This window comes from Dunckerocampus dactyliophorus, chromosome 8, assembly GCF_027744805.1.
Source record: "Dunckerocampus dactyliophorus isolate RoL2022-P2 chromosome 8, RoL_Ddac_1.1, whole genome shotgun sequence".
In the NCBI taxonomy this organism is placed as follows: Eukaryota; Metazoa; Chordata; class Actinopteri; order Syngnathiformes; family Syngnathidae; genus Dunckerocampus; species Dunckerocampus dactyliophorus.
This window is the reverse complement of record NC_072826.1, coordinates 16,483,789-16,510,455: the sequence shown is the minus strand read 5'-3', so window position 1 is coordinate 16,510,455 and position 26,667 is coordinate 16,483,789. Positions and strand designations below refer to the sequence as shown.

The 26,667-nt window shown below is 40.8% G+C and overlaps 1 protein-coding gene across 3 annotated transcripts in view; it reads left to right on the top strand.

Moving 5' to 3' along the window:
• The window catches only part of slc12a5a (solute carrier family 12 member 5a), a 170,602-nt gene that overhangs the window by 49,291 nt on the left and 94,644 nt on the right, over nucleotides 1-26,667 (top strand). The window contains exon 1 of one of the 3 annotated variants that reach the window (XM_054783731.1): nucleotides 13,135-13,518. The exons of the other annotated variants lie outside the window; for them this stretch is intronic. Coding sequence (XP_054639706.1) covers nucleotides 13,464-13,518 — 55 coding nt within the window. The 5' untranslated portion in view covers nucleotides 13,135-13,463. Of the gene's footprint in view, nucleotides 1-13,134; nucleotides 13,519-26,667 lie in introns of those variants that run through there. 3 annotated transcript variants of the gene reach the window in all.

Genomic DNA, 26,667 nt, shown 5'->3' with positions numbered 1-26,667 from the left:
AAAAGTGGGTCACATCCTCCCTCGCTCCCTCCTTCCCTCCTTCCTCCTCCTCGGAACTTTAAATGGAATTAATAAAAAAAAGGGAATGCAGTGATGCTGAGGAGCTGATCGATAGTATCGATAGTTGTCCTCATGCAGACGCCTTCTGTACTCGCTGGCTTGTTATGTTTGTTTTACGGCATTAATAACGCGTTAACAGAAGTTTCCTAATTTTTTTGACATTCGATTAACATGCGCACGTCTTATTTGACCCTCGGCCCACACCGTAGTTTTAAGAAGTAGCAGTGACTGGTGCCACAAGCGGAAACAAATATCGAGCGAAAATGGACAAAGAAAAGATTTGATTGGTAAATCTATCTTCAAAGCCATGGAAGATGGCTCTCAAAACAAGACCAAAGATATTTGTATTTACTGTCGCTGTGATCGGAATTGTCACGGACTACGTCACCGTGCCTGAGAAGCGAGAAGGTAGGCTACTGAAGCACCGCTGGCACTTCCCTACTGTCACCCATGCTGAGGCACCTTGGCATAGTAGTGTTTCAACCGAGTGCCTTTTTAGATGCGAGCCGTCCTGGGCTGATTTACGAGCTGCTAGGTAACGGCAGCCCCCGACCATGGCTGAAGAGCCAGCAGCGGTAGCATTAGCTAGCATTCGTGTTGCACTAGCTAGTCATCAACACAGTAGCAAAACACATGCGCACCAGAGTGATCCAATCCATTTTATTTTTCATGTATTGTGTAAAACTAAGACAGGAACAACTTGAAATTTAAAGCACGAAATGAATACAGAGGCACCATCCACCAAAGAGGCCGCGCACCAAACAAACACGCACACTAGCACTCAGTAAGGTCATTAAATCTTACCTTTATGCATTCCCACAAAGTAACAGCATTTGCTCGCAAATATGAGGTGAAAGAAAAAGGGTAAAATACAGTGTAGTTGTCCATCTGTACAGCATGGGACAACAGTAGAAGGTGCGTTCAAGGACCGTTAAAAAAATGGGACAAAACCCTGCTCGCCACAAAGAGATTTACTACTTACAATAGATAAAAACGTATTTCTATCTGCGATTAAGTGTGATTAATTATGAGTTAACTATGCGATTAATCACGATTAAATATTTTAATAGAAAAAACAATTTTTTTTATTTCTCTCTTGAACAAGATGGATCTGCTGTTTTTTCTGACGCTACATCTTCATCTAACATCTCAAGGTGGACCGCCTGCCGCCAGAGCTCAATACTTCTGTCAGGTTCACCTTTTTAATGTGGTTAGATGTCAGTCTCTTGACACACACAACAGGCACACACACACACACACACGCACACACACACACACACACACACACACACACATACACTGCAATACGGTCAACATGGTGAAATTACCCATGTCAATGGTGATTATATTCTTACAGATATATTTAATTTTTGTACATGAAAAAAAATTATGGGTAAAAAAAAACAAACAAAAAAAAGATGGATTTTTGTGAGATCTTGCAAAACTTTTGCGAGATAACGCAATACCTATGAACTATGTGAGGCTACAGGACACAATGCTGGTCATAGCTTGCACTTGCTAGCGAAAATCAGGTGGATATGCATAATTTCATTTCCATCTTCAGCATTTGAGCATCCCTTACTGCACAAATACATAGGTCTAAAGGGATATTGTAGCTATAGGAACAAGTTTTCAATTCCGTGACGGTCATTCGTCTCGTTTTTTGAAAATAAAATGCTAACATCCAGTCCGAGCCAGTGTTGCTGGAAAGACATCTAGTTGAGTACTGGTACTCGAAAGGAGTACCAGGATTAGCCATACATCGGATTCTTTCAGTTGTGTGCACTGCTTGACCTATAACAGTGCTCTTGATTCGAAGTTTCAACACAAGCATCCGCTCTGAACACGGAAGTAGCGGAAGTACAATGTTCTTAAATGTAATCTGTTTTGCGAGATCTCGCAAGAAATCATCTTTTTTTTTTTCCATGTCCTCTCTGGGGCTCCGTGTCGGTTATCCCTGCAGCGTAAAGGAATACGTTTTCTTTTTGCATAGGTTGAGGGACGTGCAAAATAGGCAGAATTTAATGAGAAAACATTGACACGGTACTACTATGACACCTATCGTACTTCGTTGCCTATAACATAAAGCTGTTTTCTTTAAATATATCAAAATGGCCTCAGTGGGAAAAGATTGGACACTCCTGCCATAAATTGTTAGTTTAAATAAATTTGTACAAAAAAAAACATTTTTGTAGTATAACACCAAAGACATATTACTTAATACTGGTAATTCATATGGTATTAGAAGGCCTAAGGACTAGGGCCCGACTGATTAATTGGCTGATTATAACCATTAGGTAATCAGACAAAAGTAATTGACGTGGATGTTAACACTTACTTTTGCACTAATAAAATGCAGGTAATATTGTGTTTTTCTTGTTAAATGCTTTTCTTGGTAAATGTTAGAGCCCGACCGATCGGCCAATTATAGCCATTAGAACAGTGGCTCCCAAAATTTTTACAGTCTCGTACCCCTTCAGATATTTGACCTGAAGCCATATACCCCCTGCTCTTGCAGCCTGTTCTCATGAATACGGATATTTTAAAACTGCATATTTTTCTTTGCGTTTTGGCCTCTCATCCACAGCCACACAGAGGATTTTGTCCATAAAAACTGAGCTTTTGGACTCTTTTTGAACTCCAGCCAGTGTGAAGATTTTTCAAAATCAAAAATGTAAAAATGTTTCTGTGTATTTGTGTGGATTACAAAAACGGAGCTTGTGACTTGTTGCTGACAGATGACATAACAATTATGTTATTTCCACATTAGATAAGTATAATTTAATGTGTGCAAAGGCAAACATAACATTGCTGCTTTCAAGCATGCTGAAATGACTTTTTGTATGTACGCCTACTTTCACTTTACATTGACAAGCAAAGGCGGCATTGTGGGCTTCTGAGGACGCTATACTGCTGCTGTTGCTCGCTAAACGGCTACGACACGCCCGCCAATAATGGCAATTTGGGACAAGACTCGATCGGACCTCTTGCTGGCGGGACAACTTTCACAAGCCTGTCGTTATTTTGGAATGTTAGCATGGCAAGAAGCTTGTGTTTGCGTTTGACTGAGCTGCTTCGCCTGCACATTGAAAGCTTCCCTGTTTTACATGCCTACCTTGTTCTGCATAATGATTGTCGTGGAGGCAATTAAACAAGGACAGTTGTTCAGACACACAATTATTTCAACACTACAGCCTACCTCTGTTAGATTGGCAATAATAAGAACTCTGGTGCTGAGGGGACATCCATGCATTTTCTGTACCGCTTCTCCTCTTTAGGGTTACAGGGGGAGGCTGGAGCCTATCCCAGCTGACTTCAGGCGACAGGCGGGGTACACCCTGGACTGGTCGCCAGCCAATTGCAGGGCACATATAGACAAACAACCATTCACATGCACATTCATACCTATGGACAATTTAGAGTCTCCAATTAACCTAACTTGTGCTTGTGTGTGTTGCTGTAAATGCGGTCCAAATGGGAGCAGAGAGAGTGGCGGACAGGTCATGACATGGGGGTTCAGAGCTGAATTTTAGCCGTGGGTTACGGCCACAACTGTAGCCCTTCTTTTTATTAGGGATTATTGTGCCTGTTGTGAGATAATTCAAACCTGCAATAAAAGTCTATTGTTCCGGTGATCAAATGATTGTGGGTCTCAGCAAACATCACAGTAACATTACTGACACCTGGTGACTAGTGTAGAATACTACGTCAACGTCTTTGAATGTGTCTTTTGACTGCTTTATATTTTTGAGTTGATTTAGCCATTGTTATGCTTGAAAATGCTTAATTTAGGCACAGAATTGCACCTTAAATAAGCATATGTTTTGACCAATAATTGACTGTAGTCAACCATGAAATAGCATGATTTATTGATTCAAATATTTTTGAACAAACCTGATAGAGTGAAGCCGCGAAATTCGAGCGACAGAGAGGCAAGGGACGACTGTATACAGCATCTATAACGTTAATATTTGGAATAAAACTGCTAAGGTAGCTGAGGTCAGAGATCATTTTAATTCATGTTTTCAGTGCTTGATATATCCATTTTCTTTTAATTTTTTCATTATTTCTTCATTTCTTGTCTCTTGACTGAGGCAGGGTGGAGGTGAAATCAGTAGACGCTCCCGGTCACTTCTCAGTAACCCAATTCATGTTCAATATCAAACATCTTTGCGATGGTTGGGGTCAAAGGCTTACGGACAATTAGTTGCTAAGTCCCTGACCCTGACCTGTTTCGCTTGATGGCAACCATGTTTTTCATCCAATCTTTCTCTAATTTTAGACATATGCATGTCAGTTCCTGAAAGTTTTTTTTTTTACCAAATTTTGAAGCGATTCAGCTAAAAAACCTAAAGTTATAGTGGTTGTTTTGTAGAATGCATTGAGATGTGTGAGAAATTCCAAGTCAGTCTGACTTTTGGTTTTAATAACAGCACAACCAAGCGGGGTACTTGTAAAAAAAAAAATAATAGCGCAGGGAACACAGGTGCATGTTTTGACAAATTTTCACGCTTTTGTGTGCAGTGCTTCAGGAGTAGAAACAAACACATTTTTGTCATTGCCTAGAAGCTGAATGCCAGCCTTTTAAGCTTATATAACAAAGGTTTCTTAGCATTGTGTGTAACATAAAACTAATTCTATGGTACAGTTCACATCAAAATGCTCATCAGTGGGTGGTTATTGCAGACTTTCTATCTTTTTTTTTTTAAACAAGACCAGTCAGAAAAGACAATCAGCACTCCGAGGCTGGCCAGCAGAACTGGACAGTTAAAACACAAAACAGAGCAAAACTAAATGCCAAATCTTTTTGATGGCCTCACAATTTCATGCATATGCAACAATTTTACCCATCTCATCTTCTGAAGCCTTGTCAGATGATGTGGGATGGGGGTTTCTTATTGTAGGTCAACACCACAGTCTTGGTCTCAGCACCACCTCTTTCTTAGTCTTGACTCCACAAAACACTGTGATCTTGACCCCGACACTACTTTATCACACTAGTTCAACTTTTAATTGAATTTTTCTCCCCCACATCCCATAATATCAAATTCCATAATGTCCTAATGAAAGTCTGTGTTGTTTGACATGTGTCTTACTGCATGGGACCGAATTATAATTGCATTAGCCAATGAAGGACGCATCAACAGCTGGTTGATTGGATGAGGCCAATTAACGCAGACTGTTTTTTAATTTGGCACAGACAGGTGGAGTAGAGTTGATGGACACGGCCGCCAACTGTCATCAACAGTCTGTGGATGAGCAACAATATACTGCATCCAAATACTATTATGAGTACCGTCATGCACAGTGGTGTAAAAAAGTGTTTGCCCCCGAGGTGTCAGTAATGACATTACGTCACATTACAGTCATGGAAATAATTATTAGACCACCCTTGTTTCTTCAGTTTATTGATCCATTTTAATGTACTAAAGGTGCATTTGTTTGAACAAATATAATGATGATAAGAGTAAGAGTTTAATTTAAGAGCTGATATCTAGCAACTTTGATTGGTTGGCGACCAGTCCAGGATGTACCCCCGCCGGCCCCCCAAAGTCAGCTGGGATAGGCTCCAGCATACCCTCACGACCCTAATGAGGAGAAGCGGCATAGAAAATGGATGGATGGATATCTAGCAACTTCCATGGTTTCCTTGATAATAACCAAAATCACACATACGTTCTTACATGAATAGCTATAGCATTGTACTGCCAAACAATTGAACTCTTCTGAGCTATTTACCTTTTTACCTACAGCTACCTTTAAGTGTATCAGGCACTGCCCTACTATTTAAGAAGCAGTGTATTACCAGCCTTGGCATGTCCCACATGACAGAGAGAAAAAAAGTTCTCCTATTCTGTGTGGAAGTGGTAAGTTTTTCTTTGTTGACTTTGTCTTTCTTCCCCACTGCATTTGGAAACATTCCTTAAGTTTTGAATAAATAAATTGGAGATTAACTAGTTAGCTCGCTAGCATGCTATCTAGCAGGCCATTTCTTGTGTCCCTGCAGTGATCCCGTAGCCTGTGCATTAGCAATGTGGTGTCAACAAAGAATAATAGAAGGGTAAAGGTGACTATAGGGGTGTTATTTCATGTAATAATGGTAAAAAAAAAGAAGTCATGAACCGGTTTTCTATGCTTAAACTATGAAAATATGCCATTTATTAATATTGAATCCTACTTTGTGGAAATTCACTTCCTGTACCACGGTCAGGCCTTGAACCAATTAACCGCGATAAATGAGGGACGACTGTATATCCAAGTTTACAGTATGTCCTATAGTATTGGTGTCATAAATATGATATATTTATGCTCGAAATACAAAGTAAAACTGAATACATTATGGAGACACATTTAAAATAATTTCCTTAAACCAAAAAGTAATTTGTATCAAATTAATGACAGATGTAGAATTCATCCAGTCTACTAATGCGGATGAGCTCAGTTGCTGTGCATGATTCGTTGCTGCGGCACCTTTTATTGCACATTTGAGTGTTTTGTCAGCAGTTCAGTGTAGATGTGCCTCATCTCCAATGCAAGCCAGCTCAGCACGCTAAAATCTAGTCAATGCATGACTAAGTTGATCCGAGAACTCATGCATGAGCCTCCTTCTCCCTTCCTGTGCTGGCTCCTCTCTCACTCTGTCTCACTCACTCTCTTTCTTTCTCTTTTATTTGGTCACCTTCCTCTTTCCTTTTGAAGAGGAAGGTCACAGGAGACCAGGAAGCCCTGCTAGGAAGCACAACAGAATTTTTTTGTGACAAAATATGGAGTGTTTTGACTTTCCTTTTGCTTCAGTGCTCGGCAGAACGGGTCGATATGACCTCAAGCTGGGGTCTGTGCGACAACAGTGCACAAATATGCCCCCGCTGTGGGTCAGAGCCCGCCTCAAAGTTCAGGACATTTGAAAAGCAGTCGAAGTCTTGAAAGTGTAAATTTAGCCGAGTAAATGTGAATGAAGACAAAGCTATAGATTGTCATACACACAACTATGCACACATAACAACTTTAGCAACATGAATTACGTAGGTACAAACGACTCTTTTTTTTGTCACCTCTTAGTTATCGCTTCCTTCTTTTAACACTCCAGAATCACACCCACAACCTTGAAGCTGTAGTAATTTTCAGAAATCCCACTGTTCAATGTATTCGTCTCACCTGTGTGGTTTTCAAAGGTGACATCTATAACAACAGTTATGGGGGGCGGGGTCCTAATTTTTCCACATGACTGTATGAAGTTCTCTGTATGAATGTTTGTGAAAGCTAACTCTTCTACTTCTGAACCACTGCACACACAAAGGTGAACATTTGTCAGCACATGCACCGTTACTGTGTTGCCTATGCCAGTGTCTTGTCTTGGAGCGGGCACTCCAGTGGGTCGTGGTGAGGCATCTGGAGGGCACGAGAGGCGAGAGTGTATGCTATAGTCATAGTAGTATAGTACACCCCTGATCAAAATCTTAAGACAGTTGGAAAATTGTAAGAATTTACATTCTGTACAGTTGGATCTCAAAGAGGTTCTAAGGAGAACTTCAGAATGCAGAAAGAAGAAATGGGAGTAAGACAAAAACATGTTGAGTAAGCAATTTATTGCAAACAAGGATTAAAATTAAATAGGCTGTTCATCAGCTGATCAAAAGTTTAAGACCACAGGCTTTAAAAGCCAAAATCTTGGCAAAAATGTGGATTCAGTGTCATTTTCTGTCTGAGAGCAAAGGCAAAAACACTTTCTCTCTTTGAACGTGGTCGGATTGTTGAGCTGCATAAGCACGCTGTTGCTGCTGAAGTTCAACGCAGTAAGACAGTCATCTGAAACTTCTTTTTCTTTACAAAAATAACATAAACCGAGACACAAGAAACAAATGTATTCTTATATAAAATATGTAATACATTAATTATCTACTCAGAGGTGGGTGGAGTAGCCAAAGAAACAACTGTACTCATTTAAGAGTACTGTTACTTTAGAACAATTTGTTTTTGGTGCCTAACTGTTTCCCAGGTATATTAGTGCATGTTTGAATGTATAAACAAGAGGCATTAACTTAAATGCCTTTGTAGGAAGGCGATTTATGAAAGTACGTACATTTACCTCTATTCGTTTACAGCGCAGCCTTGACACATTCAATATGGCGGCGACGTTGATGTATCGCAGCAGTGGATAAACCCACTCGATTCGATGTCTATGGCTTCCAATGTTACTGGCATGGCAAGGAGATCCCACTTGTGATGTTTTCCACACGGCACAGTGGAGGGCGCGCCATCATGATCTGGGGTGTTTTTTCTTTCAATGGAAGAATGGAGCTTCAGGTTGTGCAGGGGCGTCAAACGGTAGATGGCTATGTGGAGATGTTGCAGTGGGTATCCCTTATGACAGAAGGCCCTTGTCTGTGTGGTAATGACTGGGTTTTCAACAGGACAACACTGCAGTTCGCAATGCCTGCCTGACAAAGGACTTCTTTCAGAGGAATAACCTCACTCTTTTGGACCATCTTGCATGTCCCCCTGATGTAAATTCAATTGAGAACATTGGGGGATGGATGGCAAAGGAAGCAAAAATGGATGTCATTTCAAGTCAGTGGATGCTGGGCCTGTCACCATAATCAATAAATCAATCACAGGATAAATAAAAACGAAGGCTATAATTTTGCCGCCCTCTGTATACTGTATATTACCATGTGCATGTGCGTTTGGTTTGCTCCTCTCTCTCTTCCAAACAGGCAGGATGACAACTCTGTGCATCTGTCTCAACACGTGGGCGCGTTGGTTCTAAAGTGGAATGAATGGAGTGAGTGAACGCTCCTGTCAGTTATTCAGTCTCTTTGCCTCAGTGAGGCGAGGCGGGGCTGCAAGCGAGCTCATTGACCAGCACTCTGTGTGCACTCCTTGCTGTGTGCGTGAAGTGCTACACGATCGAATACTTTCTCCGTGTCTGTTGTGTATAAAACACGATCTGATGTCAATTTCATCCCCGTTTGCAAAAGTAAATTCTTGCAATTTTTCAACTAGTCTTAAGATTTTGATCAGGAGAGTATATATCAATATATTATACTGTATTAAAATTTCTTCAAGGTTGGCAGGTCTGTTCATGTCTTTATTCATGCTTGAACGAAGCGGGTGCCAGCAACTCATACAGTGGTTTGTACAGATAAATAAATATTACAGGATCTCAATAGTATTTCAAATCAAGGGGGCCGTAAAAAAAATGCCTGTCCCCTTGGGGCATGACAGAAAATAATAATAAAACCACTGGCCTATGCTATTATTTGTCTGACAAATAAACCACATGGTGGCACTGTTATTAAACCCCATAAGTTTGACCCCATAAGTTGGATTGACTGGAAATTTCTCACACAGCTCTAAGACACCCATTGTAACTTTAGGGTGGTTAGCCAAATCACCAAATTTTGGTACAGACCTTTAGGGGACTGACAAGCACATGCATGTACAATTTCAGCAAGATTGGTTAAAAAAGCATTGCTGCCATCAAGAGAAATGTCTTTCTGGTAGCATGGACAGGACTTACCGGTAGTAACAATTGGCCATAAGTCATTGACAATTCCTGTAATGATTATAGAATTGATAATCATAATTACATGTATTTTAGCGTGTCTTCCAAAACATTTTGACCACAAACCATAGAGGGCACGACTAATTTATCATTTGCAGTCATGTTAGAAAAAAATAGATGTCCTACGATTGTGTATGTTGTCTTCACCGACCGTTGAATGACAATGAATGGTTGTTATTGACTTGGAAATCCGGCCAGGGTGTTCCCGCCTTTTACCTAATGTCAGATATAATAGACTCCACCTCCGCCAGATCAGAGTTCTGATGGACCTACCTCCCAAAGTGTAACGAAACACTTTTTTTCAGCACTGACTAATCCAATAAACAGTCCTCCTTGTTAGGAGACAAGACGACATTAAGTTGCTTCTTAAGAAATAAGAAAGCCGTCTGGTGCTACAGTGAGTCAGCACTATGCGCACAGAATGTTGCTCGTAGAAAGCAAATCAGGATGCATTCATTAAACTTAGCAGCTGGAAGACAAGTCAACTGCAGAATTTCAAATGACCTGTGAAAACATTTTGCTTGTCACCTGCTCTACTGTAATTATTTCCCCGTCCTTGGAGAGCAAAATGTTGTGCAGCCAACATAGCCGAGCCGTCTGAGCCACAAGTTGTTTGTCCAGTAGCGCTGTCATTGGCAAAAGTTCCCTTGTTGCTACTTGGAACAACCTCCTTGTTTCAGTGTCTTTTGCACTCACCAGGCGGGTGACAGACTGATTCCTGACGAATGATATAAAATCCAACTTGGTTCTCATTTCAGTGAACCAAATCATAACAATTGTCGTACCTAGAGTATATTACTCAAGTGAATACACCCCTGAAATAGCAGCAAGCACTTCTGTAACTGTATATGTTGTGTAACTGTATATCTTAAGATATACAGTTATACTAGAAAGTGAACTCCATGAGGGTTAAGGCAGTGCTAGATAACAATAGTGTTCACGCTAAATATTCACACCCAGGACACAATTTGACTGTATCAATTTGATCACTGTGACGTAGACTCGCTTGGACTCATTTTCAGTGGATTGTAAATCTGTACTGCTACACAAAGTGTATACTGACTACACTATAGTATGTCCAAGATTATGGCATAAAATGCGTGCTGTTTTGTTGAGCTAATTGATTGTCAGGCTCATCAGGAAGAGGGACAAACTGAAGTCTATACTGTACATATGGGATCTTTGAGATGAGGCCACAACTGCAGCTCTGTGCCATATTTCAGCAATGTAAGATGTAATGGGCGAGTGTTAGAGTCGGATTTGTGCGTGCGGTTTTGTGCAAACAGACAATCGGCCGTTGCGTGACTACTAATAAGGCGAGAGAGAGAGAGATGAGAGGGTGGGGGGGGAGCTCACTGAAGGAACGTGTTGCCAGGCATCAAGGTGTTGCCTTTTTTGTGCATGTAACTAAAAGCCATTTTAGCCCAAACACTTTGTAATGAGTGCATCCAGTGAAACTACACGTGCACTCAAGACTTCTTGATGCATGAGTCTTCCACACAACCTTGTCTAAAGTGAAATGATGAAGTGAATTTCATATGAAGTGAATTTCAGAGCTTCTCTTACACACAGAATATATCTATGCTTTATTTTGCATCAACAATTAATCTTCATGGATCAAAATGAGGTGCTCTGATTGAGGCTTGAGTCCATGCAGGTCCTCTCAGAGGGAACAGAAGAGAGTGTGTGTTTGTTTGCATGTGTGCACACCAGAGCAAAGAGTGTACCGCCACACTCCATCACATCACTTCTTGTATATCGCTCCCCATGTTTATCATCACGCCATGCAGATCATCGTGATCTTTTTTTTTTTTAAAGCTTGTTTGTCCTTCTAATTTGCATGTGACATTAAACGTCCACTTCTAGGGCAGCCATGCAGGCAGAGGCCGATACCTTCTTCTCATGGCATTGATCCCGCGTTCCCAATCATGTCGTCACTCGACAGCTTTGAAGAGAATTAGAGAGTGGGGAAGTAGAGAAATCACTCAGTTTGTAAGTGGTGAATTTCATACTTAATACAGGGCAGTGAGTCTATTCCAATATTAACGTAAATTGAATAGGTTTGCAGCATATTTCCAGGGGCGTGGCAGCATCAGCCCAGAGTTTGTCATTGAAACAGCCCAATGGGCGGGCCTAAGAATGGGGCAAAATATTGTATCCTATTGTGTAGTTCCCTTTTTCACTTCTGATACCGATATCAATCCCATTCAATATCAGCACGGATCATACTTTTCTTACTTATTTTGTAGTGTTTTTGTAGAGTGGAATGTTAGAAAAGGACAAAACAAAGAACAATAGTAAGCAACAGTCAGCATGAGAAAAACTCACCTTCTCACGCTTAGCGGATGTTTCGGGCGGCGTTAAAGGGGGCCGGGTTTGTATTGCGAGGATTCTCATGCTGTTTTTTGTGGTGCTGTTTCGTATGTGCGATGGGGTTGGACCTTCCCCTGCTCTGTGCCACCACGGAGTACTTGTGCATGGCGGTAATATAAGGCTTGTAATAATGTGTGTGTTATTAATGTAATACATTTTTCCCAACCTGATTTTCCCAAAAAATTGCAATTTGTCTTGTTGGTTTCTCATTATATTACAACTTCTTTTTTTAATTGTTTCAACTTTATGTTTCTAAAATAGCTTTTTCTCCTAGATTTTATCTCGACTTTTTTTCTTCAAATATTATGACTTTATTCACGTAATATTTTGACTGTATTCTTGTAAAATTAATGCTGTTTTTTTTTTGTTTTTCATTTTTGCTGTTGGCCCCCAGTCCAAACTTTGGACTTTAAGGTTAAAACGGTAGAGGATTGATACTTGGACCATTGGAACAGCTACTTGTTAGCTTTCAAAACAAGTGCAAAGTTTGTTGCATTTTGTTTTATGGAATTATTCATGACATAATGTGGTTTCAGACTGTTTGTCGCCATTTGCCCACAGTGTTTGCCCCCGCGAGTGAATGAGTGTGTCATGGGTTTTGACTTTAGATTATTTTGGAGTATTTCTATTGGTGGTGGCTATCATTTATAACTGGTGAGGCGCAATCACATAGAGGTCATTCTATGACTCTGCTATGCTGCAAATGTGCCATGCCTTGACCCACCTCTTCCAATCGTGCCAAAGGTGTAGCGTGCTAAACTCGAGCGCCAATCATAGCACTAGCAAAACATGCCGGACCCAAGCATGATATGATTAACTAAGTCTGAGGACACCCAACGGGGCAGTAACGATTGCGCCCCATATGAACTCTGCCTAGCAACAAGTGGTCTGAGTAGGTTAAATCTACGTAGCTGCGTCTGCTAAAGAAAGTTCGATGTGTTTTTTTTAGGTTTACACTGAGGACTGTAGAGATCGTACAGTTCTTTTCCTTGTCAGTTGAGGCGGGAAGGAGTTACAGTGCAGCCTTTAGGTGTTCCATCATCTGTTAGCCAAACTCCTGCAGATCCCCTCCTCCTCCTCCCTGGTGGAGAGAGAGAAAGAGTGAGAGGAGAGGAGCGAGCGAGTGCAACAGAGGGAAGAGTGAGAGAGTCACGCTTACAAGCCAGCCAGAGAAGAGACGTCAAGAGGAGGACCTAACAAGAGAGAGAGAAAGAGAGGGAGGGAAAAAAAAAACTCCTCTCCCTTTCGGCTGCCTCTCTTCGTGCATCCTTCGGGCCAGCGACGAGCGAAGAGGAGAGCGGAGGAATCGGCTTGGCACATTTCCACGCCGCTTCCCTGCCATTTCGTGGTGTGTGGAGCGCGGGGAGAGCTGCCCACAGCCTCCATCACTGACAAGGCTCCGCCGCAGCAGCAGCAAAAGAAGAAGAAGAGACAAAAGAAGAAGACGCAGCGCCGTATAGTCGGGATGCTTAACAACCTGACTGACACAGAGGAGGGGGACGGGGGAGCGCAGAACCAGGGTGAGTGATGGGATATGTCATGCTGTCTCACACACACACACACACACACACACACACACACACACACACACACACACACACGCACATGCACACACACACTCTACATCTGTCCATTCAAGGGAGATTAGGACATGACATGACAAGTTTAGGTACATGTTATGCACAACATGTCATGAAACGTTTGTGCATAGTGTGTGTGTGTGTGTGTGTGTGTGTGTGTGCGTGTGCGTGTGTGCGTGCGTGTGTGTTGTAGCGCTGCGCTGCTCGCTTCCTCCTCTGCTGCTCTTACTGCAAGGATGCTGTGACAGGAATAGTAATGTGCTCGCTCCATACCATGCATGCACGGTGCGTGTAAGGGCATTACAGTGTGTACACGTGCATGAACACACACACACACACACACACACACAGATGCAATAATCCACGTGTGCAAATCATTTTCCGGTGCAGCCATCCAATGGTTTTGTGGTACTTGGTGGCGGTGTAAATAGTCCCACAACATATGGCGTTATGTGGACAGGCGGCACAAACACACACACCCACACCCCCACACACAAACACACACAAGCACTCCATGGCAAGCCCACCGTATCCACTAATCCCCTTGCCCCCAGCTGTCAAAATCAACCCCTCCATCCAGCCCCCCCTCGCTCTCTGCAGGCTGTGCAACCTGTGGTGTCGTCCACGCACACACATACTCGACACCTTCACCGTCCTCCTCACGCCCTTCTGCATGTAATGGATGGAGAGCTTTTTCATTTACATGGCTGCTGCAGCAAATCTTCATCTCAGACACACACTTTGTGCCCCCCCCCCAACCCCCTTGTGGCCCGTCGCGAGCTCCCTTGGATCCAGCTGAGAGACAGGTGTGTGGATGAGAGAGCAGCCACCGTGCCGCCTCTTCTACCTGTGAGGGCTTAATGATAAAAATAGAGCAGCAGTCGGAGCATGAATATTTAACTAAATGCGGGCATCTTTTTTTCTCCCCTTTTTTTTTGGGAAGGGGTGGTGCGGAGGTTACAGTGATGCTCCAATGGCTTGTTTGTTTTGGATAGATAGCATGACCCCTTTACTCAGTATGACAAATTGCAAGCATGAGGAGCAGGTCAACGAGCATAAAAAAAACGTATACGCAGAAGCGATTACTTGAGCTTTGCTGTGTCGGCGCATCCATGTGTCGGCTTTGCGCAAAGCTAGGAATGATATGCAGTGATGCTGTAAGTGTGTGCGCCTCTTTAAAAAGCTGGACGTTTTCATTAGATAGGATGCCTCTATCTGTTGCAAGGTAGATAACCTATGCGGTGAGTACCTCTCTACCCCACCCACACTCTCTCTCTGTGTCTCCCTATCTGGACATTTTAGCATCCTTTGCTCATTTGCTGATTCTCACACACACACATACACATGCGTGCTTTTCATTTGTATTACAGCGGCACTAAGCTACTATGGCATCATCAGGTATTACTCGCCATCTTTTGACCTGCCAGCTAAAATTGTGTATGTCCAATAAGGAATAATTTATCCCAAAGAACATGTTGTTGTTGTTTTAAGGTTCATTGCACGCATGATCAGCCTTCATCTGCATTAAATTACCTTACAGCTGCATAGCCACTGATGTTGCACACAAACACCTGAACCCAACATTGACACCGAGCTTATTGTACACCTGTAAAACAATATTCAAATTGAGTCATTTTATCTGCATTCAATCCCCCATAACAGTACAGTATATCATCAGGCATCATAGAGACGCCTAAACGTTAGTCATGAGAAAAAGTTAGGACACACCATGAGGTTTAAATGACATTTGTGCCGCTCCCGATGGGTTTTCCTTGAAATGCATCGGAAGATATGCTAACAAACATGCAATACATTTTTTTAGAATCATTAGACAAATGGTCAATGACTTATGGACAAATAGATGCTAAGTCCCGCCTGTGCCACTGCAGAGACATTTTGCTTGATGGCGGCCATATTTTTCAACTAATCTTGCGTAAATTTTACCCATATGTGCTTCTCAGTCCCCTAAAGGTCTGTACCAAATTTGGTGGTGATTCGTGGCAGTGGGTGTTTTGTAGCGTGCATTGAGCTGTGTGAGAAATTACAAGATGACTTTTATGGGGTTAAACTTTGGGGTTTAATAACAGCGCCACCATGTGCTTTTCAGAAAAATAATAGCACAGGCAGGGGTATATATTTAGATAAATTTTCACCCTTTTGTGTCCAGTGGTTCAGGAGTAGTAAAGTTTGCTTACACAAACAAGTACACTGACATCAACGGCAACACCCTACATGTTTAGATGGAAGTATTTGAGTTGCGAGAGCAGACTTTTGGGAAATGTTCAAAGTTGGAGACTTTCCACAAGAAAATTCATGAACAGGTCATAATTTAATAATGGGTGTTTATTTATTGATTATTAGCAGGAATTACCGTGAAAATGTAATAATTACTGAAGAGGTGTAAAATGGTATGCCGGTTTATAACAGATATCTGGGTTAAAGTGAAATATAATGCAAAGACATTATACAGCTGACTTTATAGCTTGCCTCTGTGTACTATGTACCAGCTGCAGCACAAAAGGCCACACCCCCTGTATGTTCCACATCATGTGCACTGGTGGGCATCAGCTTTTGATACAGTTTGTAGAATTTAGCGCAAATTCCCATTTATTCTTATCAAGCCCCATGCTAAGTGGTTCCAAGTTTCCTTGGCTAACCTTCTCATTGAAAGTAGCCCAAACAATCCCATGTGCACACCTATGTGTTGCATGTTGGGGATACTTGTGGTAAATAAAAATCATGTTTAGTCTGTGGTGATGTTGTACTTGGGCAAATTGGGTCATATGGGGCTGTGTTCAAAAAGCACTTTAGAGTTAGTCGCTATCCATGGTGCTGAATATTCCCACTTGCATGAGTATGGCGTGCCGCTCACTGCCTCTGTCCACGGTGCTTATTGATGGCGTTCATTACATGGCGGGGTAACAGCCGGGAGGAGGAGGCCGTAGTATATGTGTGTGTGTTATTCTTTTTTTTTATTACTATGTATTAATTTTGTTGCACTAAGCACCTCCTGAACATGAAATTCAAAACTGGGTCATAAGGCAGCTGAGAAATACACTTTGTTGCAACACAGCCAAATATGACTCACAAGTGGTCACGTTGCTCTCCCACCATGTTGTTAATTGTCTGTGCAGGCTTTTTTTTCCACTGGTGTGTGTAGGCTCTAATTACATGTTTGCATTACAACGATAATCTGCAGCCTAAATGGTCTTAACTGAAGGTTTATTTGTCATCTTCTTGGGTCACTTTGTTATATTTGTTCCCGTGCGTCTGTCTGTGTGAATATGGCTCGCATGTTTCCCCTGCACCTTGGGCAAAGTCTTTAGCTCAGCAGGTCAGCTGACAAATACATCACATTGTGTTCTCTGGAGGCTGACAGCTCAAACCTTATTGCATTTTTACAGATGAGCTGTGGTTGAATGATGTTCATGCATGTGGATGGAAGATACTTAGCCTAATGATCACGCCAGTAGAGACCAGTGTTGGGTTTTTAATCTTTCATACTTAATTCCCAATAATTCTGACAGGTTTAAATTGAGAACATCCATCCATCCATTCTTTTTCTACGCCGCTTATCCTCATTAGGTGTGCTGGAGCCTATCCCAGCTGACTTCGAGCAAGAGGCGGGGTAAACCCTGGACCGGTCGCCAGCCAATCGCAGACATTGAAAATAATGTATTTTTTTACATCTCTCATTGATTGGAGTTTGTTGGTTGTGGCAGACATTATGCTATGACACTCACTGGCCAAAACTTTAGGTCTAACTTAACAAGAGCTGTTTTATAAATGTAGTGAAGATATTTCCATATAAAGTGGAATTTTCAAAGATTTTCTAACAGTAATGTGTGTTCCAAGAGCCTGTTTATGAGCACCGAGTGTGCTTTTTTGTTTCACTTGCAGCTTTTGATGATGAAGGAATAACAGCCTTCCTCATTGACATGATACCACCTCTGACCCGCCCCTAGCTTGATGAGCCCACCCCATGTATATTCTCAGCACTTCAGGGAGGACAGTTTTGTTAAAAAAAAATCAGGCTTCACTAGACATCTTAAAATACAGCTGTGCCATTTATTTGTCAGTCAGCTACAGATGTGGAAGATCATTTGTTTTTTCTTGTGCAAATATGCTAACCTAGCATGATGTTGCTGTGAGTGTAATGTTAGCACCCCAGCTCACATAGCTATGCTAGTGTTGCTAACGTTTGTGTCTTCTTGTCCCACTCCTTAATGTTATGTTATTGTATGCGATATATGGCATCTATTACATTTGACGAGTGCAGAGTTACAGTGTCCATTCAAAAAGCAGATAAAGTAGACAGTAGTGCTTCTTGGAGACTCTGTCAGAGACAAAAGCAGCTCATTAGCATTAAAGCTACAGACGCACAAAAACACATTAAAATAATTTATCTAAATTCCAGCAACAAAGCTTTATTTTGGACACACTTCCAATACACTATTGTGAAACCTCTGAGGCCCATTTAAAATTGTACTTAAAAAATACTATAATATGGCACTTTGAATATGTTTATTATTGTGGTTGTTGTTTGTGCTTTGAGTATGAGTATGAGTATGAGTGCTGTTTCTAATACTTTCACCCGCTCTATAGCTAACAGCACCTGCCAGCATGATGCCCTCTCTAAAAGTGCCAATCCAAAAGTGAGCACTATGACCATATAATCTCATCTGCAGCACTATGCTATAGCCATACATACACATGTGCCCCCTTTCCCGCCAGTCTGCACTCCTTTCATAGCCATGAATAGAGTTGTAATCATGTTTTAGTCATAGCTGACTGCATAATACTGCATAATGCTCCCCGGGGCCTGCCCCTCTCCACCATCACCCTTGTTCTTCAGGAGGTGCTTGTTGTGTATGCTCGGCGTCATTATTTTCTCTGGCTACCCGCCTTGCGACTGCTGCGAATAGATGCAGCGAGAGAGAAAGCCACCGTGCAAAAACTGCACTGCAAGGGAGATAAGCAATGAACCTACAGGGCACTTGTTACTTAGAAAGTTATAGCACCACAAGAAAAGCTTTTTCAGTAAGTGTATTATCTCCACATGAGTAGTCCGACATAGACCAGCAATATAGGACACTATAGGTCCAGTTCAATACTTAATTGCCATGTCAACCAAGTTAAATGTGTACGTTGAACTGGCGTACACACATACAAATGCCATTTTTTTAACCCCCTTATTCTCCACCCTCATTTGTCCTTTTTACTCCCCAGCGAGTGAGTCAGGGCTATATTTTATCATCTGCACTGACCACCTTCGCACTAATGGCACCAGAGTCTGAATAAAGGTCATAATTATGTGTGCCTTAAATGATTTCATTAAAGGTGTGTATTAATGAAATACGCAGACGACGGCTTACGCAATGTTAGGCTCGATGAGTAGAATTTCTCGCTAATAAAGAGCGTGGGTAATGTCAGTGGTGGATGACCAGATATAATGGATGGTTACTGGTTCGCCAATTAAAAAGGTAGGAAAGCATAATCAGTGCACAAGGAGCCGCCCTCGCTGTCAATTCTTACTAATTGAATGAAAACACAGCATTAAAACATGTGCATACACCCCCTGCATAGCACACTGGTAGTTTTGTCATGGGACCAAACTCAGTAAATAGCATATACAGTACATAAAGTAAGGACTTGATTGGACAGCTTTTGTGACATATATATCAAAATATACATAAATATACATAAAATATACATAAATATAAAAAATTCCAAACCAAAATGCAGTCTATTGGATTGAACAGGTACATTTCACCAGAGTGCAGAGAGACAGCATATCCTGTGCATTTTCTCTTACATAGTTAGCATTTTTGCATTCTTTTTTGCAGTCATTTTAACACTCTTTTAGTCCATGTTTTTAGTTTGTGTGTTTACATTTGAGCTCAAGTGAACCCAATCCCACCACAGTTCACTTGCAAATGGACAGAGACCGCTTCAGACATGGGTGCACAGTACATGGGTTTGGTGCACATCGAGTAATGGTGATGGTTTAATTCATTGTGAACATGCAGACAAGTTACACTTGAGTACATCACACAGTACAGTTCACAGTTCCACATGTCCAAAAAGTAGTAGGAAGAAGCAAAGGTAGGTTATTTAATCCTACCCCTCATCCGTTTCACATCAGTTGCAATTCATTTGTTCACCTCCTGTTTTCCAAATGTAGTCTTTGCCAATTGTGAACTCATAGGAAAGTGATAAAGCAATATAACAATGTGGTGCAATGGCAGTCAAGGTATATACTTGCTGCAAAGAAATTATATAGCAGACTTAATGATAATAACACATAGATAATAACCGATAAAAGGGTTAATAGTTGACAGAAACAGTTTGATAATGAGTGTACTCACCAGAAAGAGTTAGTGGGTAGTGTAAGAGTGATTAGACTTAGCATTGTATGTTAAGTATTGTGTGTATCTTCTTTGTACTTTATAAATATCTACTGGTTGTATTGTTTCTTAAAATTGCTCATTTTAGTGCATTGTCTGAGTTCCTTGCTCAATCTGTCCCATAATTTGATTCCACATACTGAAATCCTGACGGTTTTAGCGCTGTCCGTGCATGTAAGTGTTTCAAGTTTAATTTTTCCCCAGGGTCATATTTCTCCTCTCTTGTTGAGAACAATTGTTTTACGGTTTTGGGTAACAGGTTATTGTTTGTTTTATGCATAATTTTAGGGAATTGAGAATCTGCAATTAAAATCAGTGCAAAATTCTCCAAATATAAGGATAGATATATCGCTTCTGAAAGCAGAAATAAAATTTAATTGCAACAGCCTCTATGAAATGATCATGGATGTCCATAATGGTGTCACAAACATTATGGAAGAAAATAGAGCACTGAGCAAGGCTATCAAAGCACTAAGAAAAGAAGTCAAGGAGATGCAAGATGAAAATGCGGACTTGAGCGCTTCTCTTAATGAGGTTAAAAACCCTATAGAAGATATCAAGGCTGTACGGGAGGATATTAAGTTATTATTGAATGACAATGCTGCCTTGCAAGCTGCTCTTAAGGAAGCTAAAAACCTTAAAGAAAATAGAAAATTATGGAAGGATGTTAGGGTTCTGCAGGATGATATCAGGGCATTATTGGAAGACAACGCTGCCTTGCACCCTGCTCTTAAGGAGGTGAAAGACCCTACGGAAGAAAATAGAGCATTAAGCAATGATATCGACATTCTACAGGATGATATCAAGGCACTATTGAAAGATAATGCTTCCTTTTGCAACACCCTTAAGGAAGAGAAAGAAGCAAAGAAAAATATCACTAAGCAAATGAAAAATTGAATTGACAAGATGGATAAGAATGCACGGATGAATGATGCGGTCCACAGAGGGCTCCAAATTACTCCCAAGTCAAGAGATGTTCTTTCAATAAAGAAACAGATTGCTAACATCCTACAATCAAAGGAGGTGGATGCACACATCAACAGCTTCGACACTTAGGTCCCACTATATGGCAGAAACAACGCCACACCTGTCATCATTGGTAAGTTCACCAACAGGGAATTCAAAACTGCACTGTTGAAACCGGGAGAGAAGCTGAGAGGCACAAACGTCACATGAATGAGCATCTGACAAAACGCAATGCCGACATCGCCAAAAACCACGAGACGTGAGGAAGCAGAGAAAGATACAAAACACTTGGAGCACCAGTGTTAAAATCTTCATTGAAGTAAATGGAGGTCCAGGAGAAGCAAGAGTGCTTGTTGTCACAGATATCAGCGATCTGGATACATATTATAGATCACATTACTATGACAATATGGATAATGGAGGATATAACCTCCAAGGAAGAACCATGCAGCTAGAAGGACTACATTCAAAAACAATGACCTCAATATAATTGTTGCAAGGGCCAATTCAACAAAGAAATAAAATGAGGAACTCATGTATCTGCATTCAGTGACACTCACAGTGAAACACCAAAGACGGAGGATGTGGATATCAACAGGGGAGAAAGGAAAGGATAAAAAGAAAGAAAAGGAAGGAAGAATGTTTTTTTTTAAATATAGTATATACAGTATGTACTTGTATACTGTATGTGTATGTACAGTACATATGTATGTATTAGCAATTGATACGAAGAGTTGGTAGGATTAAATAAGCTCTGCTTCTTCCTACGCCTTTTCGGACATGTGGAACTGTGACTTGTAACATGAAGCATTCAGTGTATACTGTATGCATGTTCGAAATCAATTAAACCACAACCGTAACCATAACCATAGCTGTTTGAAAGTTTACTAAATCAGCAAATTTTAATAATTGTGATTTTATGAATAAAGGGTTTGTATGTTCTCTATAAGCGGCATTATGGACGACCCTCGCTCCCCTATTTTGTAGCATTGTTAGTGAGTGAAGTGTACTTTTATAGTTATTACCCCATATCTCCACACAATAAGTTAGATATGATAATATCAGTGAACAACAGAGTGTATTGAGTGATTTTTGGTCCAGAACAAATTGAGGTATTTCTTGTCACTTAATGTTGTATATTTTTAATATGGGATTTCCAGTTCATATTATCATCTATTATGATCCCGAGAAATGTGTTTTCCTTCACTCCGTCAATGTCCACGCCGTCAGTTTGTATTTGCGCATGCGTATCCTTTTTGTGCTTACCAAATAACATTAGTTTAGTTTTACTTAGATTATCAAATCATCTGTGATTTTTTTTTTTATTAGCTCTTGTGTGCCACCTCTAGAACAGAATGTGGTTGTGTTGTCTGCAAATAATGCTAGCTTTAGGTCTTTCGTGACTTCACAGATGTCGTTTATATATAGATTGAAGAGTTTTGATTGACCCCTGGGGTACGGTGCACAATATATTTAAGCTTGCAGATGTTTATTCTCCTAGCTTCACATATTACCTCATGTCTGCTAAGTAGCTTTTAACCCAGTTCAAGACTATAACCCTCTGATTCCATAGCCTTCTAATTTTGTAATTAAGATATTGTGATTAATGATGTTGAATGCTTTTGCTAAATCCATAAATACTGCAGCTGCGCGCTGGTAATTGCTTCGGTAATTTCAATTAGTGCCATAGAAGTTGAAATGTTAGCTCTGCATTCGTATTGGCTGACCGCGAGTCATTTATTCTTATTGATACATTTGTCCGACCTGTTGTTGAATAGATTTTCAATGATTTTAAAAAATTGTGGTAATGAGGAAACTGGTTGGTAGTTTTTGAATTGATGCTTGTCTCCATTTTTGAAAATTGGTACTACTTTAGCTGTTTTCATTTTGTTTGGAAATTTACCAGTCTGAAATAAGTTACTGATGTATGTCAGTGGTTCTGCGATCTCATTAATAACTCATTAATAACTTTTATTGTTTCCATCGTTATTACGTGACAGTCGAATGATGCTTTTATTTTACATTTATTAACAATATCAGTAATTTCCTTTTTTGTCAAGTCAGTGAGGAACATGGAATTGGGATTCCTGTCTATAGTTTAATTCTGTTCTTCTACTGACAAGAAATATGGGATCTTTTCTTCCGGTTTTTGTCTAATATTTCCTATTTCCTTTTAATCGAACCAAATGTGGGAACAATTGTGAACGCACCTAAAAAGTGCGAAAATACCTCCCATCCTATGTGATGTCATTTTGTCACATTGGGTATACATTTAAAACAGCAAAGCTAAAAAAAAAATCCTGTCTTTAATTAGCAGAAGTGTTGATTGCAAACACTAATACATAAGCATAAGCAGGAAGCACAACCCCTCAAAATCAGAGGTAATGTAACAAATTTGCCCTGAATGAATAGATAGACGGATGGAGCGGCTAGTTTATGGGAGGGAAGAGGAGGAGGCGGTTCGGTGGAAATGAGGCAAAGGGATGAATCATGGTGAAACAAGCTCAACCAAGCTGAACACAGGGACCTTCATCTTCTCTCTCATTTATTTCATCATCAACAGAGAGCTGTAGAGGTTGAGGGGAGGGGAGGAGGACTCTAACCGGTAAATGAAAAAAGCCTCTCACTTGCAACAGACTCAACGATGTTAGCTGTAGGAATTCGTGCTAAGATTAGGCGCCTCGATTATGGCTCATATGCTACCTCTGAAGTTGAAACACTGGCAGGGCGATTTCATCTCTTCATTCTGTGTCACAATGACTTTTATACAGAGATCGCAAAAAAGGTGGTCAAATGTTTTTTACAGACTGTGTAAAAGTAGGCTAATGTTGAATACTTAGCAAATCAATTTTCCTTTGCTTTTGGATCAGGAAAAGCCAAATCTTTTTGGGTGCACCTGTAGCCATATCCAGCTCTATACTGTATACTGTATAATAGCACTATTACTGATGACTTGATGGCTAAGATTTGAATTTCACTTGATTGGGAACAAAAGGATATTTAAAGTCAAGTAAATCATTTGTTAGCATGAAATGGAATTCATGGCATCCCCTTTGGGTTGTGGTCATGTAATACAGATATCGTCAAACCTTTATAATCATTTATAGTCAATCCTGGCCTTCACATTAAAAGCACTGTGCATTACATCTTGTCTGTCTGCACTGAACAAAAGCTCAGGAAAGTAGCATAATGAATCGAAACTCACCACTGGTACGAGCCTGAAGTTTTTTTTTCCAGAGAGAAAATGATCACAAAAATGCCTTCTCAAAAAAATCTGACCTCTCAAAGCACTCTGCGTTATACTGTATATGTCTCCCGACGTATCCCTACACACTGTCACCAGTGCATTCATGTGTGTGTGATGAACATGCATACAGTATTTCGAATGCATATTGTTTTGAGAAGCCAAACTTTTTACTTAAATGTCCCAGCAACTTAGTGGAACTACGTTCTTGATCACCAAAATCCAACCAGAACTGGACTGAGGAGACCAAGTGTGGGGTAAGTTGCTGTTGGTGGACTACACTGCTGATGGGGATGTCATACAACTTCATGTCAAAAAATCCGAACTATCTCTTTAAGTCTAGTTTTTGAGGTTGTGTTGAGTCAAGTAGATGATTTGGATGGTGTATTGGCTTATACAATGAGATCTATATCTCTATAGTTGCCATAGTGACCACTGACTATCATAGGATATGTTATGACGGGTTATGCTTGAGTACTGAGTTGTATGTGCAGTGCTTCTACAAACCCAGTCCATTTGTATTTAATATATTGGTACTTACACGTGCAAAACTGGGGGCTTTCTAACATAGTCAGTTCATCCAGTCTACAAGCAAATGACTCATACAGCTCAGAAAACGCACTAGTCACAGCACCATGTAAAAAGACCAGTTCTCATTTAGCACACAAAAGAAATGATCTTGAAAAATCTTCAAGATGAAACCCTTTAAAAGCACAACGTCATCATCGAACTTACTTATTTGTTCCTCTAACGCACATAGAAGAATGAACAACTTCATGCTGTCACCTTTCTTCTACACTCTACTACCGGCTGTGGCTGGCTTCACATCAGGCGTTGGAGCACATTACGTAAATGTCAGTGTTCGGTGCTAATGTAGTCAAGCCGTTTTGTAATTTTTATTCACGTACCCCTGTGGCAATCTGCGTGTCCCTAAGAGTACGCGTGCCCCTAAGGGTACGTGTACCCCACTTTGGGAAGATAGGGTGTAGACAAAAAGCACAATTGAGGAAGTTTTTTTGATTAGGTTCAAGTGTAATGTGAATGCAGGCCTCAGTAGTGGCTCGTTACCACAGAGACCATCTCTAAAGTCCTTGATGGGTCTCTCAATTTCCTCCCTCTTTGGCATTACGGTGAAACCGCCTGTGTCAGGAGATGGAACCATAATGAAAAGCCTCACATTGATTTGCTCTCACTCACACTGGCTGCCTTTAGGCGTTCAAGTAATGATTTTGCGGTCGAGGCATGCCTGCGAACCACCTTATCTTCTTCACTGCTTATGTGTGTGCACCAGTCTATGTTCATTTGTTATTATCACGCAAGAGAGGGAAAAAGTACATTGCCATGGTTACAGCTTCTCCATATAGATGCTGAATGTGAAGCGAGGTTAAGCATGACTAACAAAAGTGCTTCCCTTGCCCTCCTGTCATTCAACAGTTTCTACGTGGGACAAAACCACTGGTGTTTGAGAAATCACGTTTGTCTCCTTTCCAACTCTGCGTCTCCCAAGGACGGCTTGCACAATCCGCTCAGCTCCATCTTTAATTGCCTAGGTAACCGGCGGCCCAATGAAGCACTGTTTCCCCCCCTCCCTTTCATCTTAAGAGTAGTTGTCATCCAACAATCGGAGTCACGTGCACTTGGCCCGCAGCATCTGTGTAGCTGCAGTGACTCACGAGTGAAAGTGCACGTTATTGCGTGTCTTAAAGCTACGTCCATTGCATTTACATTTTTGTTTGGGTGTTTTCTTATTTTTGTTTGTTTTGTTGGAGTTTGAGCAGTGATGTGCAAGGAATCTTGCGATATGGGAGGCTGGGCTGGCAAAAAAAAAAAAAAAACATTTGAAGGACTGTTCGATTTAGGACAGCCTTCACATGGTGCCATGTTGCATCCGTTCTGATAAAACTGTTGCTAATTTTTTCAGTGGCCACTGTTGCTTCCATGCTTGCAGTTGTTTCTGGCTGCCACTATGATGACATCACAGGCCTTCAATGCAACCTCTGAACGATGCAGCCACAATTTGGACACAGCTGTGTTGCCTCGTTCTGATGAGACCGCTGCTGCATCGGTATTTGTGCTAATTTGTCACGTTTGTCATTATTAAGACATCTGCCTTAAAATGCAACCTCAGAAGACTGTAGCTCCAGGATTGCAAATGGTGTCCCATTCATAACATCTTACACTATTCTTTTTGGGACGGTTGTTTCCAACACAACATCAGAATCACAATCACAAACAACTTTGTTGGCCAAGTATGCTAACACAAACAAGGAATTTGACTTTAGTTAAATTAGCTCTCACTGTCCATATACACAAACACCTAAGGAATAAATAATTCAAAAGTAAGATAGAGACATGCAAAAGAGATAATAATATAATTCAACTAAGTGGGTGTGTGAAAAAAATATTTACATTTCAGTGATTTATATATATATATATATATATATATATATATATATATATATATATATATAT